The sequence below is a fragment of the Panthera tigris genome, chromosome C2, assembly GCF_018350195.1.
Source record: "Panthera tigris isolate Pti1 chromosome C2, P.tigris_Pti1_mat1.1, whole genome shotgun sequence".
Lineage (NCBI taxonomy): Eukaryota > Metazoa > Chordata > Mammalia > Carnivora > Felidae > Panthera > Panthera tigris.
The window spans coordinates 3,223,871-3,244,048 of NC_056668.1; the positions used below are offsets into that span (position 1 = coordinate 3,223,871).

General features: G+C 50.5%; 1 protein-coding gene across 3 annotated transcripts; it reads right to left on the reverse strand.

Annotated features, from left to right (window-relative positions):
- Positions 1-5,912: 5,912 nt before the first annotated feature.
- NDUFV3 (NADH:ubiquinone oxidoreductase subunit V3) lies at positions 5,913-17,992 on the reverse strand. 3 transcript variants are annotated; one of them, XM_042956571.1, is made up of 4 exons: positions 17,884-17,992; positions 16,337-16,457; positions 8,148-9,233; positions 5,913-6,142 (listed from the first exon to the last, which is right to left on the reverse strand). In XM_042956571.1, exons 1-4 carry the CDS (start codon positions 17,929-17,931, stop codon positions 5,979-5,981), a joined length of 1,419 nt encoding a protein of 472 aa, XP_042812505.1. In that variant the 5' UTR covers positions 17,932-17,992; the 3' UTR covers positions 5,913-5,978. The 3 variants fall into 3 exon arrangements, with proteins under 3 accessions (XP_042812505.1, XP_042812506.1, XP_042812507.1); XM_042956572.1 differs by having other exon boundaries at positions 17,814-17,899; XM_042956573.1 differs by lacking the exon at positions 8,148-9,233.
- Positions 17,993-20,178: the final 2,186 nt, after the last annotated feature.

A 20,178-nucleotide genomic window follows, 5' to 3' on the forward strand; every position in this document is an offset into this window, starting at 1 on the left:
GGCCCCTCCCTGGGGACCCAGGGCCAGGTGGGGATCCAGCTAGGGATCCCCACTTGTGGTCACAAGGTGTCAAATTTGCAAAAGTGAGACATTTGAATACAATAGCTTCAGACCACAGCCTCTTTCCACCCCAGCTCGTCTCTCACAGGCGCTGGAGTGGCTGGGAGCAGGTCGGGACCCGCCCCAGGGGTACGCTTAGTTTCGGTTTGGTGGGATGTAGTTGGGGGTTCACAGTGACTTCCCTGGTCGGTGCCGTCTGGTGTGGACCGGCTTCCGGGCACACTCCTGCTTTCCACCGAGCGGAATCGCCAGGCACTCTGATGTGCAGGTGGCGACAGAGGGGATCCCGTGGTATGGACACCATGAGATTGCGGACATTGCTGTGCTGATGTCACGTGGCCAGGGACGCGTGGCCTAGCTGTGAATGTGCGGTGTGGCCACAAACACGTGACGCGGCCAGGTCCGGAGGGGTTTGGCACTGAGTAGCTGCGGGTGAGGGCGGGTTTTGAAGTGCGTGGAACAGAAGCTACTCGGGGGGAAATCCTTTCTTTCTTTAATCCTTTCTTTATTTATTTTGAGACAGCGACAGAGAGCGCGAGCTGGGGAGAGGCAGAGAGAGAGAGAGAGAGAGAGAGAATCCACTTGGGATTCTCTGCTGTCAGCGCAGGTCCCGATGCGCGGCTCGATCCCACGAGCTGGGAGATCGTGACCTGTGCTGAGACCGGAGTCGGACGCTTAACCGACTGAGCCACCCGGTGCCCTAGAAAATCCTTTCAATCAGGAAAACTCCCATCAGAGGATTCAGTTTCCATCCGTAACGGGACAGATGGAATTCTGTCGAGAGCGTCCTCCTCGCGTAGCAGAAGCAGCTAAACACGGGCCTTACTTTCCCCTTTTTGATAGGAGCATGTGAAATAAAGTTTATCAGCATTCACTACAAACAGCAGAGACATCTGTGTGTGGTCACACGTCTATGCATCCAAACCACCAAAAAACCAAATTTCAACCAACCGCGCAGGAGGAAAGATGGCATTATCTTCATAGCCAGCAAAATAGTGCTATGAAATTGTCATGAGAAGAAGCAGTCAAAAGTAGCAGCCCAAGGTTATTTTTTTATTAGCTGCCTGACACATAGAGGCGTGTCAAGTGGTTAATTAAAACATGTTATCTTTCTGGATTTTGTGAGGTTTATAGTATCCACCAACTTTTAAAATTTGTAAGCAATTTTTTTCATTCTCTATAATATCCACTTTCACGTTTGATTTTGAATTCTTTAAAAAAAAGTTTTTTTAATGTTTATTTTTGAGGGGGGGGGAGGGGCAGAAAGAGGGGGACACAGAACCCGAAGCAGGCTCCAGGCTCTGAGCTGTCAGCACAGAGCCTGACACAGGGCTCAAACTCATGGACGGTGAGATCACGACCTGAGCCAAAGTCAAACGCTTTAACTGAGCCACCCAGGTGCCCCTTGATTTTGAATTAAGTCTACATTATTTTTATTAAAAGAGCTTGCCAAATTTCATAGCTTCAGGCCCCACGAAACCTGAATCCGTCCTCAAAAATTGGTTTATACTTTCTTTCCTTTTTTTTTTTTTCTGTTAATTTTCATTGAACCCCTCCTAGACTTAAATAATATTCATTCACGGATTTAGGAACTGAAAAAAAAAAATAGTTTCACTACACTTCACTAAGAAATTCATGTCCAGGGGCCCCTGGGCGGCTCAAAGTGTCCGACTTCAGCTCAGGTCATGATCTCTCGGTTTGTGAGTTCGAGCCCCGCGTCGGGCTCTGTGCTGACAACTCAGAGCCTGGAGCCTACTTTGCGTTCTGTGTCTCCCTCTCTCTGTGTACCCTTTCCCTGCTCACACTCTGTCTCTCAGAAATAAGCATTAAAAAAACTTAGAAATGCATGTCCAATAAAATTTACTTTTTAAGTTTAGAAGCGTTCATTAAGGGGTGCCTAGATGCCTCAGATGGTCAAGCGTGGGACTCCTGATTTTGGCTGAGGTCGTGATCTCACAGGTTTGTGAGATCAAGCCCCGAATTGGGCTCTATGCTCACAGCGCGGAACCTTCTTCGGATTCTTGCTCTCCCTCTCTCTGCCCTTCTCCTACTCATGCTCTCTCTCTAAATAAACTTTAAAACTTCTTCATTTTTTTTTTTAATGTTTATTTTTGACAGAGAGACAGAGCATGAGCGGGGGAGGGACCCTCAAGCTGGGGTTAGGGTCCTATTAAGAGACTCCAGAGAACTCGCTCGCCCCCTCTCTGCAGTGTGAGGGCACAGCGAGAAGGTGGCCATCGGCAAGCCAGGAAGAACCTCACCCGCTGCATCAGCCAGTACCTTGATCTTGGACGTCCGCCTCCGGAACCGAGAGATGGGACACTTCTGTTGTTTAAGCCCCCCCAGCTGTGGTGTTTTGTTATGGTGGCCGAGCTGCCTAACACAGAGCCCAAGCTTCAGGATTCAGCCCCCATCCTCGTTACGCGTCCCCTCTCAAACCGTGACCTCCGGCAAAGTCCTCGTCCGGGCCTTTGCGTGGACCCACCCACCCTGACACCTCGAAGACCACGCCGAGGGTCTCCCCACCATTGCCTTGTGCACCTGGGGACTTGCTGGTCACCTGGCGATCTCTGGGTTAAACATCTTGCCCCACGGAGCTCTCTCTGGTCAACACCCAGCCCCAAACAGCCCCTCTGCTACCAGACTCGGCACATCACCTTGCCAGGCCTTCCACGTGCCTCGTTCCCAAGGCTGGAAACTTGGGAGAGCTCGTCCGTCCCTACTGTCTCTGACCCCACGGCCCAGATGCAGGCCTGGCATATGGTGGGCATCTAGACCCGTGTTGATTATAGGCCCGTGAGAGTGACATTGCTCTGAAAGGAGCACCATTTTAACTGTTAACTTTTATACCCTAGTCTTTGTTCCAACTCCTTGCTGGAATAAAGGTAGGAGACGAGGGCGGGAGGAGGTAGAACCAAGGGTGGTGAGCACCTGAAACAGCCCTTGTTACTTTTGTTATTTGAGAGACAAAGAGTGTGCGAGCAGCAGGGAGAGGGACAGAGACAGAGAGAGAGGGAATCTTCAGCAAATTCCACACTCAGTGCAGATCTGGACACAGGGCTCGATCCCATGACCATGGATCATGATCCGAGCCAAAATCAAAGAGTTGGACACTCAACTCACTGAGCCACCCAGGTGCCCCTAGTCAGCCTTTTTATTTTTTTTTCAATTTTTTTTTTAACGTTTATTTATTTTTGAGATAGAGACAGAGCATGAACAGGGGAGGGTCAGAGAGAGAGGGAGACACAGAATCTGAAACAGGCTCCAGACTCTGAGCGGTCAGCACAAAGCCCGACGCGGGGCTCGAACCCACGGACCGTGAGATCATGACCTGAGCCAAAGTCGGACGCTTAACTGACTGAGCCACCCAGGCGCTCCATCAGCCTTTTTATTAAATGACCCATGGCAACCCCTTCAATCTGGGGCCCCTCAGGAAACCCTGCTCTCTGCCATTGCATAAGGCCCACAGCCAAGAATAGGTTAAACATTTTTTCTTAATGTCTATTTATTTTTGAGAGACAGAGCATGAGTGGGGGAGGGGTAGAGAGAGGGAGACCCAGACTCCAAAGCAGGCTCTCGGCTCTAAGCTGTCAGCACAGAGCCCGACGTGGGGCTCGAACCCACAAACCACGGGATTGTGACCTGAGCCGAAGTCACACGCTTAACTGACTGAGCCACCCAGAGACCCCCAGGTTTAGCATTTTTTAAAGGGATGTAAAAGACAGAAAAAGACTGTTCAACGCTGCATGTGGCAAACCCTGAAATATTTCCTATCTGGCCCTTCGCAGGGAGTGTGTTAATGCTGCTTTAATGGAAGAAATGGCTTTGTACTGTTTATATGTCACACTTCATCCCCTAGGGCAAAGGAAGTTCTGTGGTGCTGGTGAACTCATTTTATAAACCTTCCATTGCTTCCTACGTGCAAGGTACGGGATGCTCCCAGAAGGCACTGGGTGCGAGTCCTGAGCCGATGGGCACTTTCTTGGGTCTCGGATGCCAGTTGAGATGGGTGGGAGGACTCCGACTGTTAAAACTCAAAGCACATACTTGGAGGAAGAATCAGAAAGGCCACACCGTAATTTGCTGGGTTTCAGTTATTAACCAGCTGCCAGTAAACATTAGGACAAGAATTCATAATAAGGACTGGACTTCTGCTTTGTGTATAATGCCCTCCAGTCTGAGGGTGTTTATTTGTTAACAGGTGTAAGAGAACAAATGTCTAGAAAGATGCCAGGGTTCAGGTGACAGGGAAAATACAAAAGGAAATGGGATAATTGCTTTAACTTGAACCTATTAAACTGGTTTAAAAACCTTGTGGAAATGGAAGCAATACCAATGTTTGTGAATCACGTGCGATTCATCAGACCGGTTTCTGGAAATCCATCTTAAGGAGACAATATGACACATGGCAGGAGTTACAGCCGCCCAGATGTTTCTGGCAGCGCTAGGAGAGAGCATGGGGACGAGCTGGGGTCCCAAACCACACTCGGTGGAGAACCGCCCCCATCGGCTCGCGAGGGCTTTGGGGGTCAGAGAGAGAGGATAATTTAACAGGGCTGGTTCCCAGGGAAAACTTCATGCAGACGAAAATTTCTTCATCCAGATCGTTCCGTCGGGAGAATCCCCAGCCCCTGCAGCACGTGCGGTCGGGGAAACGCACCGTGGTTGTGCCCCACCCCCCGCACAGGTTCTGCGGGCCACGGTTTGCAAAGCCAGGTATCACACGGGCACAGCCGGCAGGAGAGAGAACTGTCTGCATGTCGTGGGGCGACCTCTCTGAAGCCACCACCACCGGGGAGGTGTGTGACACATCAGCGATGGCCGTGGCCCTAGGGGTTTTCCATTTTCTCCCTTTAGGTAAGGTGGCTTTGGTACTTTTCTGATAAAACAATGCGATCAGGAGAAGCTCGCGGAGTCGCCAAGCGTCTCCCCCGGCGGTAATAAACTCGGAGGCGGATGATGACAATACTAGGGTGACAGACACGTGGAAAAGAATTCCATGCTCCACACTGTGTGCTGTAGACTCGAGGCCAGGGACCAGAATGCAGATGAAGGGAGGTGATGCCCTGGGGTCTGGGCAGAGGAACAAGGGCCATGTGAGAACAGAGCAAACCACGGCTGGGACACCAGCGGGTAGACAGACTTCTGCCCTGACAAACGGACGCACCTCCCACCTCCGCTCTCGTGGTCTGGTGTAACCTCACCTCCACTGGTCTCCGAGCAGACAGTTCACCTCGTCTCCGCAGGGTGTGAGTGCAAACACACAGCCTGACACACACCGCTTACGCCCCGAGGCGTGAGCAACGTTATCCCGAGCCCTGGCAGACCCAGAAACCCTTCGTAGCAGAGGAGTCCGGAGTCCGCCGCAGCCATCCGGGGGCGGAGCTGCTGATGGGCCCCACAAAACTGTAACCCCCCCCCCCATCCCGCCTGAGTTTACATCAAACACCGAATTCTGGTGAACGAAAAGGATTCCATTCCCTCTCTAACAATAAAGTGCTAGAACCTAATGTTTTAGTCTCTTTGCAGAACAGGAGATAAAATCAGTGAAACCCTATCTTCGACGATCAGAAGCTAGGTCTACCAAATCAGAAGTCCTCAGCACACGTATGGGCACCTGGCTGGAAAGCAGACGGACGTTAAACTGACCAGGGACTCGGCACAGCGGACACACGCTGATGGAAAGCCCCTACGGCTCTCTAATGCTACGATCTGTGCGGCGGACCCCAGCTTTATAAAGAGAGGAAAACCCCTTGTGCACAGACGTTTCTGATGCCCGTCGAACCAATGGTCAGAGCAGGGTCGCTAGCTCAGGGTTCACCGTACGAGGGACACCGATCACACACGAGGCCTCACGACCGGGGCGGATTTTATTTCTGTAGCCCAGACAACGGGAAGTTACTCTCTGAAGGGGGCGCTCAGTGGCGAGGGGACTCCCGTCCTGACGAGGGCTGGGGCATCCTGAACTGGGACAGGTCCAGGTTGAGGTCTAAGAAGGTGTACGGGGTATAGTCGTGGTGCTGCAGGTTCTTGTAGGTGGCGTCGTCCAGTGGCTCCGAGGCGCTGGCGGCTTGAGCGGACTCTGTGGGGGGAAACGCAAGGCCCGTGAGAACGTGGGACGGGCGGCGTTCCCGCGGGGCTCAGCTCTCAGACACCGCGCACCCCGCATCCTGAGATAAACTGTCTAACTAGGGAAGCCGGTGAAAGCTACAGGATCCTCAGACGCAAAATAAAGGAATCAGCCGAAGACGTACTCTAAACCTCGCAGCCGCGGCGGTGGGAGCCGCTGGTTCTTACGAGGCGTCTGAACAGCCTACTCTGTACGCTCCCCGGCCCGTGCCGCGCAGAGCTGTGAAAATGCCTACGACAAGGATGCAGGGACTTTCAGGACTTGAGGGTGCAAGAGAGACAAGCAGATCTACAGGAGTAGGAATAAACTATTTGCAGAAAAAAATTTTCAAAAGCAGAAGCCAGGTGAGCCCTCTAAGTCTCTGGATACACGAAACTAGACTCTGTCTGAACAACGTAACAAAGTTAAGGGGAACTGTAAGTGAGATGCAAAGTTTTCAACTTTTTTTGAAAAAGCTGCTGGAATACTTTTGATTCAGGCTAAAACGTACAAGCTAAGTTGTATTTCTTGACGTGGAAAAAGGACATTGGGTGATCTAAAACTCAAAGTGCACAGCTGAAGCAAAAGAACGCAGCTCTCCTGCCCTGGGACGTCCGCGCAAGGGCACACGGCGGAGCCTGCCGGGAGGCCCCTGCACGGCTACCCAGGCTGCGCAGGAAATCATCTAAGCACACCTTCCACCATTTGAATTCACACCCAAAGCTCTGTCTGTCATGTCTTCGGCTGTGTTAAACAAAAACGAGGACTCATGCAGAGCTGACACCTTCCCGATCTCGAGCAGAGAGACTCCCCACGTGGTGCAGGCACAATGGCGGATGCAGGGAAGGTGTTAGCCGGAGGGAAACGTAGGCGCAGGGACCTCGGGGCAGGAACCCGAGCAGAGGACTGCTCAGCGACACCACACGGGGGCTGTGCTCCTGGGCGGCCTCCTTACCCCCCAAAGGGCAAAGGGAGTGCGAGAAAAACAACAATGGTTTGCTGTCGTCCTCCTAAGTTTTGGTTTTCATCTCCAATTTGTAGCATCAGGAACTGCATCCTCCAAGTCTGGACAAGGCTGGCACTTTGTGTATTAACGAAAGACGGAGAAAACGGAAGAAAGAAAACACACAAATTCTGTCAACGGAACGCAACCGATAACGATTAGCACATAATGGACATCAGGCAAAGGCGGAGGCTTTAGGAAGACTAAGGAGCAAGTAAGAAGGGGCCGGGTTTGTTAGCAACGCAGCATTTTACAGACACTCTGCGGGGCCCGGCTCTGAACCCGGGGACGGCCCTGCCGGCTTCGCCACGACTGCCTGCAGCATGTGCCTTCATAACGTTAGATGCACAAGTCGGGAGCATAATAGGAATAAAACCCTAAAAATCTGTGATAGCAAATAGCCCTTCATAAAAATTCAATATGGAAAAACAAAGCAGCCCATTGAGTTTTTGGGTAAATCAGAGAAGGAAACGTCACCCAGCGGAAAGAAGACTAAAGCCGCCCTGTGTCACTTACTGCGGGACTTCCCAAAATGCGTATTTCCCCTCCGGTCTAAGAAACCTAAAAGCAACACCCCTCGTATCCCCCCATACCCCACGCCAGGGGTAAGCACGGCTCTTCGCTGTGGGAGTGAATCAGGACCCCCTTCCCGCTGACCAGAGGCCCTGCGAGCCCATGGACACCTTCCAAAGCGAAGGGGGCCGTGAAACCACTAGAGCTGAAACATCACCCTGGCCGTGGGACAGCCAGGAGGGCCAAGCGCACGCTGTTTCACCACAAAATAAACAGGAAACGCCCCAGGGATGCCGCGCACAAGGCGTGGGTCCCTCAGGAGCCCGGCCCAGTCCTCTGCCCGCCGGAGGCCGCGCTGCAGGTGCCTGACTACCTGGACCCCTCCTCGGGGCGCACAGGCCTCCGAAGGCCCACCACCCGCCCGGGAAAGCAGGGCTCTCGAGGGCGCAAGTGAAGGTATACCCTGGGTGCTGTCCGGCCCTCCTGGAGGGGCAGGGTCTTCCGCCATCCCGGCCCCGCCCTCAGGCTCTGGGCCCGAGGCCTTGTCCTGGAAATCGCCTTCGCTAGGAGCAGGAACCGGCTTCAAACTTCGGACTGGCGCCTGACCTTCCAGGGTCTCTCCCGCGGCCTTCAGGGCTCCCTCTATCACCTGCGCCCCCAAATTTACTTTGCTGAACAGGGGAAAAGCCACCTCCCCACCACGCTCTGCTGCGTGTCGGCCCCGGTGTCTCTCGCTGGCCTCAGGAGCGGCTGGCGGCGGTCTTGCTGTCCCGGTTCTTTCCCGCCACTGAACGGGCGCCTGGCCGCCGGCCGGCTGTGTAGACAATCCTGACTCTGTCTGAGCAGGCGGGACTTCTTCGACTTTAGGCAGCCTTTGGCCTTCTTTATCGGTTTCACTTGATCTAACGATTTTCTGGAATTGCTTTTCCTTGACGTTTTGTTTCATAAACTCTTTATCTGCTGGTGACTTGGGTGTTGTGGTTTTGCGTTTTGTGTCTTTTCTGTCCTCTGGCGGCTTGATGGTGCCCCCTTTCTTCTTGGCCGGACGGGGCCTCTCGGGAGGGGGGACATCTGGCTGCGAGCGGGGCTGCTCTTTGGCGGCTACTGCAACTCTGGGGGCTCCATCTTCGAGGGGGCGGGACGCCTGCGGTCTGGGAGGCCCTCCTCTGCCCCTGCTCGTCCCCTGGGGGTCAGCTGTGGAGCTCTCCCCCTCCCCCTCGGAGTCGGAATCGGAGGAGCTGGACGAAGAGGACGATGAAGATGAACCATCTCCCCTGCTCTCCCTAAGAGCTTTTGCATCCGTGCCCTGCTTCCTGAGTGGAGACGGAACTTTCTGAGGCGTCTCTACGACAGTCTTTCGCGACCGGAACTCTGGAGCCCCTTCGGCTGTGAATAGCATGCTGCCTTCGGGGCCGGGGCCGGGGCCAGCTACCAGCCCGCCCGGACTCACAACTGACGGGTGAGCACGGGGTGAAGACAAGTTTTTAGACAATTCGGCTGCTGTTGGGGTGGCTACGAGTTGGCCCCTCTCCTTTGGTTCCACTACATCTAGGAAATGGCATAAAGAGGAACGTTATTCTCAATATTTTGTACAACAATCCAAATTCATAAGTCACAGACGGCTCGTTAAATAAGAACTTGCTATTGTAATATCTTCAATGTAATCATCCTAAGGAATGTTCCATGGGAACTCACTCTTAGGTCAAAGTCAAGCCGCCTGAGAGAGAACAGTAAGAAATGTAGGTCATTCCTTTGCAGCTGAAAAATTAACAAGCAGCTGTTTTTACCAACAGGAGTAACAAACTTGTCTCCGCTTCTCACAATGCCAAATTCTTTGATGCTCATTTTTAAACGACTACTTCACCCAAAGTTCAAATCGTTAAACCACAAAGATATTTTCCAACAACCACTGCAAGCTTTACAAATGTGTACTTTCTTAAATCTTTAAGAAAACTGATGCCTCTCGAATATTAAAGAAGTTATCCACGCTGGACGAACCTGAACTTTCTGAAAACCCAGAAAGCACAACTAGAGACAAGAACCTGGTTTGGGTTTGGGTCCGCACACACACGTGTTTAAGTGTTGCAGGGTACCGGGAAGAGGATAATGTCGTTCAAATCAAGGTGCCCTAAGGAGGAGAAAAGCCCTTCAAAATCAGAAGTCATTCGGGGATCTCCTCGGCCAAAGGCAAGTATTACATGACCAAAAGAATCTAAAATAAATTGATAACGAGATATATATACATGAACAACAGGTTTTAAGGTGTAAAAAAAGGAAAAGGGCTAAAAAAAACCTTTATATTTCATAGCATCAATTATTAAAAAAATAACATTGCACAGTAAGTTGATTAGAACTAACTTCATTCAGTTTTCTCAGGTGGTAAACCCTTTCTAACCCTGCAGATTTAAAGAAAAATATAAGACAAGTTTTTATAAATTAAAATTACTTTCCAAATCTAAAGCCGAAATTACACACATTACAGACGAGCAAATTCTAAATGCAGAGACTTCACTTTCAAGTCTAGGGGGTCTGTCTACTTTATACTGAAAAGATCTGAATCCTGCTTCTCTCAAGTGGGAAAAAAAAACGTATTCCTAAGATCACCATCTTACCCGTATCCAAAAAGGGTTCTAACTGGTTTCTGAGCTCAGGGACCTACCCATGATAGATTGACAGAAAATGACCCAAGAAACCCGAGGAAACACCAAAAATCAGAAATGGGCCGGAGAGGAAACCGGGCGGTGCGAAAGGGCTTGACCGGGCAGCCAGAGCAGAGGGGACTGTTTACATCTGTCACCTCCACCCCCTCCACCCCCTCCGTCAGCACCTTCACCCCTACCTCCTCCATGCCACGTCGGAAGCTGTGGCTACGTGCCAGCCCAGAACCTGCCCTCCGCATGCTAGGCGGGTGCTGACCTAACTTCAGGACTCTCACAGAGCCCCAGGGTCACGTGAAACCTCAAAATGAGGCAAAGGAATGTAGGCACACTTGAACGCTCTGCTCTGTCTCTGTAAAGCATACCTGAATCAGCTCAGCGGTTCCTAGCAGGCCGTGCCCGCCGCTGTGCCCGCTCACCTGTACCATGCACCACGTTTACGCTGGGCATGAATGCTCCAAGTATGAAAAATGAACTAAAAATAAGGTGTCTCTTACATGGGCTGTTTTGAATAGAAAAATTACAATTCCTGAATCTTCCAAAGTGTGTGGTGGAGATTTAAAAACTGCAAATAAGTGATCGGAACTACGTTACAGGCTGAGTTATCACCCACTGACAATGGAAAGAAAACTTCATATGGGACTAACGTTTAAAAATTCTCTTTGAAGAGGAAATTCCTATTATACGACATAAGAGCATTTTCATTATTCATGCTAAGTTACTGGGAGAATTCCAGGGAAAGGCCACTGGACCAAAACAAAAATGCATTCTCCTTTAATTGAGAGTCAATTTCTGGCCCAGTGCAGCACGGGCCCAGCAACCGCCCCCCCACCCCCGCGACCCCCGAAGGAAACTGCCACATGGCTGGGAGCCACCACCGGCAGCTGCTGTTGCAGGGTGCAGGGCGCAGGGCGCAGACCGAGTGTGGCCCCGCCGTGAGGTGCAGAATGACGTCACCTGGGAAACAGCACTATCACCTAGAGGAACGAGGGCTCGCACGTTGACCTCGCCTGCTGGTTTTGACAAAGTCGCACACTTTTGGCCAGAGCGGGACGCCCACATACTGTTTTAGTTTGATACTGACCTCCCTCGAGAAACAAATCTACGAAAACACGAAACCACCTAGGGAAGGCTGGCCACGCAGGCACATCTCACAGCACAAGACGGCGACCTCCGGGGCTGTGTCTACTCTGGCGGAGAGCGGATAAATGACCACGGCCCGTGCACGGTAAAGGCGCACAAACACTGGTCACCGTGCAGACGGAGAAGCCGTACTGCGTCTCCACCTCCTCTCCAACTGAACTTAGCTGCACTTCCCAGGTCTCTTTTCTGCTGGGGCGAAAAGTGAGGCCATGACCTGCACGTTTTTGGTGGTCTCCCTAACACAGGCACAAATGACGATGGTGTTTGAAATGGATTAGCCACCTTAGTATTCTTCCAGATCTTGGGGCACCTGGGTGGCTCAGTCAGCTGGGCGTCTGACTTTGGCTCAGGTCATGATCTCGTGGTTTGTGGGTTCGAGCCCCATGTCAGGCTCTGTGCTGACAGCTGAGCCGAGATCCTGCTTCAGATTCTGTGTCTCCCTCTCTTTCGACCCCTCCCCTGCTCACACTCTGTCTCTCTCTCTCTCTCAAAAATAAACATTTAAAAAAAAAAAAAAAAATTCTGGGGCGCCTGGGTGGTTCAGTTGGTCAAGCATCCGACTTTGGCTCAGGTCACAATCTTGCAGTTTTTGAGTTTGAGCCCCGCGTCGGGCTCTGTGCTGACAGCTCAGAGCCCGCTTCCGATTCTGTGTCTCCCTCTCTCTCTGCCGCTTCTCTGTTCACGCTCTGTCTCTCAATAATAAATAAACGTTAAAAAAAAAAAAAGTTAAAAAATTCTTCCAGATCTCGTCACTGGGTCACAAAACCAATCTCGGAACCAAAGCACATTTCGACACAACAGGAAGGAGCACAGTTACTCAAATTTTATGTGAACTAAAACTCTTTTACATGTATAGGACTATAGAGTTGCTTGTCTGCTTGCTTGTCTGAGGACTGAGACTTTCTCAGAGGCAAGACAGCACGGAGAAGAAAACTACAGATGGTGGGGCCTTCCTGCCCGGGTTTACATCCGGCCGCACTACTAACACACGAGTGGCCTTGGGCAGCTCACAGGCCTCTTCCCTCCTCCACTCTCATCTAAGGCAGGGAGACGAGTACCGCCTGCTCACGGGTTCTGAGGACCAGACGGCACAACGTGTGCCGGGCACTGCTGCTTAGAAGTAAACACGACAAATCCCTATTTCCAGAGATTCCTCACCTTTCAGACTGAAATGAGGACTTCCGGAAAGACCCTTGAAAAGGCGGCACAGGAGTCTTTAGTCAATGACTTAGTACTGACTGTTGCCATAGTGACTGGACTGAGCGGACCGTCTGGAGGGGCACCTGTGAGGAGACCCTGGGCCCTGACATCTGCGTTGGTGGCTCTCCTCAGGAAGGAAGCACTACAAGAAGCTGGAGTCCCAGAAGGAATAGGGCAGAACGTCGTCTGGAACCCCGGGGTCCTGCCTCTGAGGCAGGCACTTTGCCTAGAGATGGGACCCCAAGGGTGAGCGCACAGGGCCAGATCTGCATGCGGGAAACTTCCGTTAAAGCTCCCAAAGCCAGGGAGAGCAGACAGGGCTTTAACCTGGGGCGTTAATGGGCCAGCAGCAGGCAGAAAGCATTTTTCGCTTGACCAGTCTCACGAGCGCGGACATCTCTGGCAAACACTGAGGCCTATACATGTCGGTTTAGAAATTCTTTTTCTTCATACAGGGATTATAAGTACTTTTAGATTACACACAGATCTCACACGCATTAAAGACAGCGTAGTTCGCAATACTGTCTTCCCACCTGAAAGCACTCTACACTCAATCGACACCGCACACCCATATGCCCCTCACAGGGGCCTAGCAAGGCCTGCGTGCTGACCCCACTCAGGCGGGGAGGAACCTCATCCAGACTGATGACTGATGAACAAACTACACAGGCCCAGGGCCAACTCCTAGGTCAATGTTCCCTGCTCATAACTGCGCCTAAAACTGTTACATAAACAAGCACCCTATTCTACTCACACATAGAAGCATGTTTAAGAAAGGATCTTCGGGGGCGCCTGGGTGGCTCAGTCGGTAAAGCGTCCGACTTCAGCTCAGGTCGTGATCTCACGGTCTGTGGGTTCAAGCCCTACATCGGGCTCTGTGCTGACAGCTCAGAGCCTGGAGGCTCCTTCGGATGCTGTGTCTCCCTCTCTCTGTGCCCCCCTCTCCCCCGCTCGAGCTCTGTCTCTCTCAAAAATATATAAACACTGGGGCGCCAGGGTGGCTCAGTCAGTTAAACATCTGACTTCAGCTCAGGTCATGATCTCACACTTCATGGGTTCAAGCCCCACATCAGGCTCTGTGCTGACAGCTCGGAGCCTGCAGCTTGCTTCGGATTCTATGTCTCCCTCTCTCTGTTCCTCCCCCACTCACACTCTGTCTCTCTCTCTCTCTCTCAAAAATAAAGATTAAAAAAATTTTAAATATATATATAAACATTAAAAAAAGGGGGGGGAATCTGACTCTGCCACAATATTTTAAAATCCATTAAGTCAGTTTCATAAACCTATGATGTAGGATTGCAGATACAAGACTAAGATTCACCAAAGGCATCAATAACATTAGTAATGAGATTCACTAATCATCAGTAAACACTGAAAGAATGTCAGAAATGTGCATGTGTAATGCAGAATTTAACTGACATTCTGGCTGTTCGCATTAGTTTTTTAAATTATATTTATTTTTTGAGAAAGCATGTGCGAGAGAGAGAGAGAGAGCGCGCGCTGGGGAGGGTAAAGAGAAAGGGAGAGAGGAATCCCAGGAGAGAGGAATCCCAATCGGGCTCCATTTCATCAGCGCAGAGCCCAACATGGGGCTCAAACTCACGAATTGCGAGATCACGACCTGAGCTGAAACCAAGAGTGAGATACTTGACCAACTACGCCATCCAGCTGCCCCAGAAAAAATTTTTTTTTCGTGTTTATTTTTGAGAAAGAGAGAGAGAGAGAGAGAGAGAGAGAGAGAGAGAGAGAGAATCTGAAGCGGGCTCCAGGCTCCGAGCTGTCAGCACAGAGCCCGACATGGGGCTCGAATTCATGAACCGTGAGATCATTGACCTGAGCCGAAGTTGGATGCTTAACTGACTGAGCCACCCAGGGGCCAGGTTGTTAACATTTTTTTAGGAGTGATCATGGCACTGTGGGGTTTTTTGTTTTTGTTTTTTTTTAATGTCAACAGTGGTTGGTGGGTGGTGGGATTATGGGTAAATTATTATTTTTTTTTAATGTTTATTTATCTACTTACAGAGAGAAAGGTAGTGGAGAGGGGCAGAGAGAAAAGGAGAGAGAGAATCCCAAGCAGGCTCCTTGCTATGGGGCTTGATCTCACAAACTGGGAGGGATCATGACCTGAGCTGAAATCAAGAGTCAGATGCCCAACGGACTGAGCCACCCAGGTGCCTGGCACTGTGGTTATATTAAAGAAAAGAAAAGAGAAGAGAAGAGAAGGGGAAAAAAAAAAGAGTTCTAATTTTTAAGGTATCGATTTAAAATCTTATAAAACAAAACAATTGGATTTAAAAATGTGGCAGGTACAGGAATGAATTAAACAATGTTGAATTCAGGCCTCCAGGCAATGAGACACCATCAGGAAGGTGTGTTTCCTCAGCTGAGATCACAGGGTATGAAATGCAGTCAGGAGGCCAGCACGGGCAACAGGGTACCAATATTCTGAAACCTACCCATGTTTTGGCGTGCACACCAAGGAGGAACAAAACAATGTCTAAACACTTTCAAATATTCAAACTGAGGAAATGGTAAATGAGGAAAAATGACAACAAACTCAAATTACCATTCTGAACCACATATAAAGGTTAAAGATTTGCAAAGAGACTGTACATATACATCTTCCTTTTTTTTAAAGATTTTATTTTTTTTAATTTTTATTTATTTCTATTTTTTAATGTTTAATTATTTTTCAGAGAAAGAGACAGAGCATGAGGGGGAGAGGGACAGAGAGAGGGAGACACAGAATCGGAAGCAGGCTCCAGGCTCTGAGCTGTCAGCACAGAACCCGACGTGGGGCTCGAACCCACGAACCGTGAGATCATGACCTGAGCCAAAGTCAGACGCTTAACCGACTGAGCCACCCAGGCGCCCTAAGATTTTATTTTTAAATCAACTCTACACCCAACGCGGGACTTAAACTCACAATCTTGAGATAGAGTCCCAGGTTCCGCTGACTGAGCCAGCCAGGCGCCCCCTATTAATAAGGAGCAGGGAGTAGAGAGTAAAATTCCCACAAGTATTTAAAATACAGTGTCGCACATTGTATTTTCCTTCCATGAGGATATGCTATGTTGGTATTCAGGAAGGAGAAAAAAAAAAAGTAAAATCCAGCAATAAAAGTCAAAATGACTCTGGACAAAGCCGGACAGAGATCAGACATCGTGCTTCATCAAAGTGAGCGGTAATGGAAAACGGTTCCTGCTCTTAACTCCCTCCCGACGGTCATGAAAGGAGGCCCGCAGTCCAGGACGGTGGCCCACGAAGCCTGGGAAGCTAATCTGTGTTTCTGAGACACTGAGAAGCGTCACAACTGGGGGGGAGAGAAAAGCAAGGTGGGGCTCAGGGCTGCCACGGGAGCACAGCATCTGTGTCACGGCCATCCGAATGTCCCCTTGCCACACATCAGAGCACAGCACTTAGAAAACACAGACAGAACTGGTTCAGGGCTAAATGCTGAGTCAAGGGCTGTTGCATTAGTGATGTGTTTGGTCTAAAATCTGCCACAGATCCGATGTCGGATTACAATCTGGACACGGCTGGAGATGAAGAATCGAATTATGTGGTTAGTAAAACTCTTCACGCCTGGAAAGCAGACTGATTTGTTTACTTTGCATTATTCTCCCCTTGGGACTATCATTAAACTCTTACTTTTTGGTGGACTTTGCTTCTTGGGATTTGGTGGCAGTCCCTTTTCGCTCTTCCCTGATTCCGCAGAGAGAGACACCGAGGGAGCAAGTCCTCGAAACACTCGTGCGTCTAGGAGCATAGTCTGACAGAGGATGAACAAATATGGACATTTTAGAGTCATGCCATTTGGAAGCTATTGCGACCTATAGACGTTATATATCATTACATGCATTACATGTACTATATAACGTGTTATAACATAGCATTCATGTCATATTTCTAACGGTTATTACAATTTTCATAACATATGGAAATTTTGGAAAATACAAAAAAAGTTGCAAGAAAGAAAACACATGACAGTCACTATGAACTATGTAACTCCAAGAAAAGTCAAAAACAGTTTCTCCTGTGCATACTTCTTGTAGCCCCCAACTACTATTTAACCTACCAAATACTCTGGTTCTTTGTATAAAGTGTTTTCCTATACTTAGAACACCAACTAGAAGAAATACTACCTGGGAGCCTGGGTGGCTCAGTCAGTTAAGCATCTGACTTCGGCTCAGGTCATGATCTCACGGTTTGTGAGTTCAAGCCCTGTCAGGCTCTGTGCTGACAGCTCAGAGCCTGGAGCCTGCTTCAGATTCTGTGTCTCCCTCTCTATCTGCCGCTCCCCTGCTCGCTCTCTCTCTCTCTATCTCTCAGAAATACACAAGCATTAAGAAAAAATTAAAAAATAAAAAGAATAAATACTATCTGGCTGTTAGTAATGATGCAGGTGGATCACTGCTTCAAAACCACATACAATGTATCATAAGTGGCAAACCTAAACTGATAATTCACTCAACATGTATTTACTAATAGCTGCTATGTGCTAGGCGCTTTTCTAGAAGCTGCATACAGAACAAAGGTGCCTCTCCTACATACACGAAGGTAAGAATATATCTCTTTATGTTTATGACTATAAGTACGTGTGAAAGCTGAAAAAATTATTTGGAACCAGGTGTTTCAAGGACTAAACGGTGGACTCTCGGAAACAGATCTCCCCCCATCTGCACGCTCTATCTCGCAATGAATAGGCAGTGCTTTTGTAAGAGACTTTTGCAAATTTAAACGCAGTGCAATGATCTCACATTTTTTCTACACGTAAAAAGAAAGCCCTCTGTCTTCCTCTCTTTTCCCAGACAGGATCATGTAAGCGGGCATCTTAGTGGCTGGCAAGTAAGTTACCGGGTCACCCAGGTACCTCAGAGTCCCCTCCTCTCCCCTCCGGGCTACCTAAGGGGTCAAGACGCGGTCCTCAACGTCTCGGAGCGAGCGCGGCGGCGCAGGACACCTGGGAGCCCTCGCACCTGCCCGCGACCTTGGCACCGCACGCCGGGGGCTCCCCAGGAGATCGGGGTCAGTGTCCGTTCGCCGCCCCCCCACCCCCCACGGCCCGCGGCCACCTGCTCCGGCCCAGCGCCCTCTCTTCCACCCCGGAACCGCGTCATGGGCCCACCTGGACGGCTGGAGGTGCCCCTCGCCCCGGCCCTACGCGGGCTCCCGGCCGCCGGCCCGGCTCCCTTTACCTTCATTGCCCCCGACCGTCCTTGCCGCAGCAGAAGAGAGGCCGCCATGACTGTGACGCACGGGGGCGGGCCTGGCCAGGCAGAGGTCGCTCCAGGACTGACTCGACAGCTGCGCGCGCACCACCGGCTGACGGCCCGCCCCCTGGGCCGAAGGCACCAATCACAGGCAGGGACGGGGGCGGGCGGAGCGGGTCAGAGGCCGCCGGGCTGCGCGCGCCGAGGCCACGCCCCCGTGGAGCTGCCAATCACAGGCGGAGCTCTTCGCGCCCTTGCCGCCGGGGGCTGGACAAGCGCGTGGCCGCCGAAGAGGGTGTTGCCGTGTCCTTGTCTGCGGAGGGCGGGCGCGGCCATCCTGCAGGCGGCCGAGGGCACGCTTTGGGGCCATGAGGGCACCTGTACCAGACCTATATGCAGATCAGGAATGCAAGCTTCGTTTTACGCGAATGTTTATGGCTTGCGGTGCAAAGACTTCCCCCAAAGTAGGGCATGATTGTGGAGCAGGCGTAGTCAGTCATTGGCCCCCTTCTTCCTCTATTGATCATGACTCCCTGCCTTGCCCTGTCCAGCACCCCTTGGAAGGTGAACCTGCCCACACCTCCGACCCCACCTTGACTAACTGGACATTCATTCAGGTGGCCAGATAAATGGGCAGAAACAGGTCCCCTCAGACACTTATCAAAGGGGACTTGAATCCAGCGAGTGCAACGCAACCTGCCACCTGTCACCCAGGGAGGCAGACAAGACAACCTTAGGTCTTAGGGTGATAATGAGAAAGGATTCCTTTGTTTCCATAGGGAGAAAAACCTTGGTGAGAGAATTATCCTTTACTCAAAGCAAATTAACCTGCTGTCTCCAGCGGAAAGTTCACGCTTGTGTTTGTGAACTGGATGAGGGGGCATAAGGCCAGTGGAGGGCAAAGCACAAGCTAAACCCACCCCCCCCCCCCCAGATGGGATGTGTGTGACATTCCTCAGGCACTCCTGGCTGCCTAAGAACAAAGGGAAGGAAAGAAAACAAATGGTTAACTGATGGAGATCACAGTCCTGCAGGACATGTGTGTCCATCAGTTTACCAATGTCTTAGTAAATTACAAGATAAAGCAATCTAATTAATAGCCTAACCTCCAGAAATGTATACACTCAGTTTCTAGGACCGCTAACATCACCCTCCCCTCCCTAGTGATGTGGGGAATAGGGCAGAAGGAAATGGCAGATAAAATTAAATTCCTTTATAACCTACAGCCCCTTGGCAAATACTTGAGGCAGGCAGAGTAAAAAGTTTTTCCAGGAACCCCCTACAGTCTTAATGTTAATGCTTTGCTAAAGGGAGAAACAACCATAACTTGACAATAGCTAGGCCTCCAATATCTTAAGAGTCCTCTTTCACATGTCAAAGTCCTTTTGGAGGCCTTTTTTCCTTACCCTCCCCCCTCTTCAATTCCCTTGTATATAATCAGTCACTCTTCACAACCCCAGTGCAGCTCTTTCTGTCCACAGGTCCTGTCCCTGTGATTTCATAAAATCACCTGTTTGCACCAAAGACGAGTCAAGAATTCTTTTTTAGACGCCACCATCACTCCCAAACCTCATCAAAGCGTGCTTTCTTTAAAGGTGATCAAGAATATTGAGGGTGATGGGGCACCTGTGTGGCTCAATTGGCTAAGCGTCCAACGTTGGCTCAGGTCATGATCTTGTGGTTTGGGAGTTTGAGCCCCGCATCGGGCTCTGTGCTGACAGCTCAGAGCCTGGAGCCGGCTTCGGATTCTGTCTCCCCCTCTCTCGGCCTCTCTCTCTCACTCTCTCAAATAAACATGAAGGAAAAAAAAAAAGAATATTGAACATGAGGAGTCACAGCTGCCACTTGGGGAAGCTTATCTGGAATGGGGAAATCCTATCGCCCTCCTTCAAGAGATCTGGAGCCCTCAATTTCCTCCCATCGGCAGCAAGCACAACCCTCTAAAGGTAGCTGAAGTTGTTAAGACTCAAGAATAAAATGAAAGGCCTCCCTTATTGGGATCAGTGTGGTTACCAGCCAGAGTGGCTTGAGGAGAGGGCACTTATAGTTGAGGGGAGGCCTGGGGAAGAAGAGACACAAAAGTGGGGAGGGGCCATGTTGATGGTTTTCAAAGAGGCAACGTGATTGTGTGTGAAGGTAACTATGGCAACAGTGTGGAGGCCCAGTGCCTAAGCCTGGAGGGGGCAGGGCCTACTAGGAAGCTAACGGGTAGGGCAGTTGAGGTGGGCCTACACGACATTTGGCCAAAGGGAAGAGAAAATGATGAGGTTTTTGGGGTGA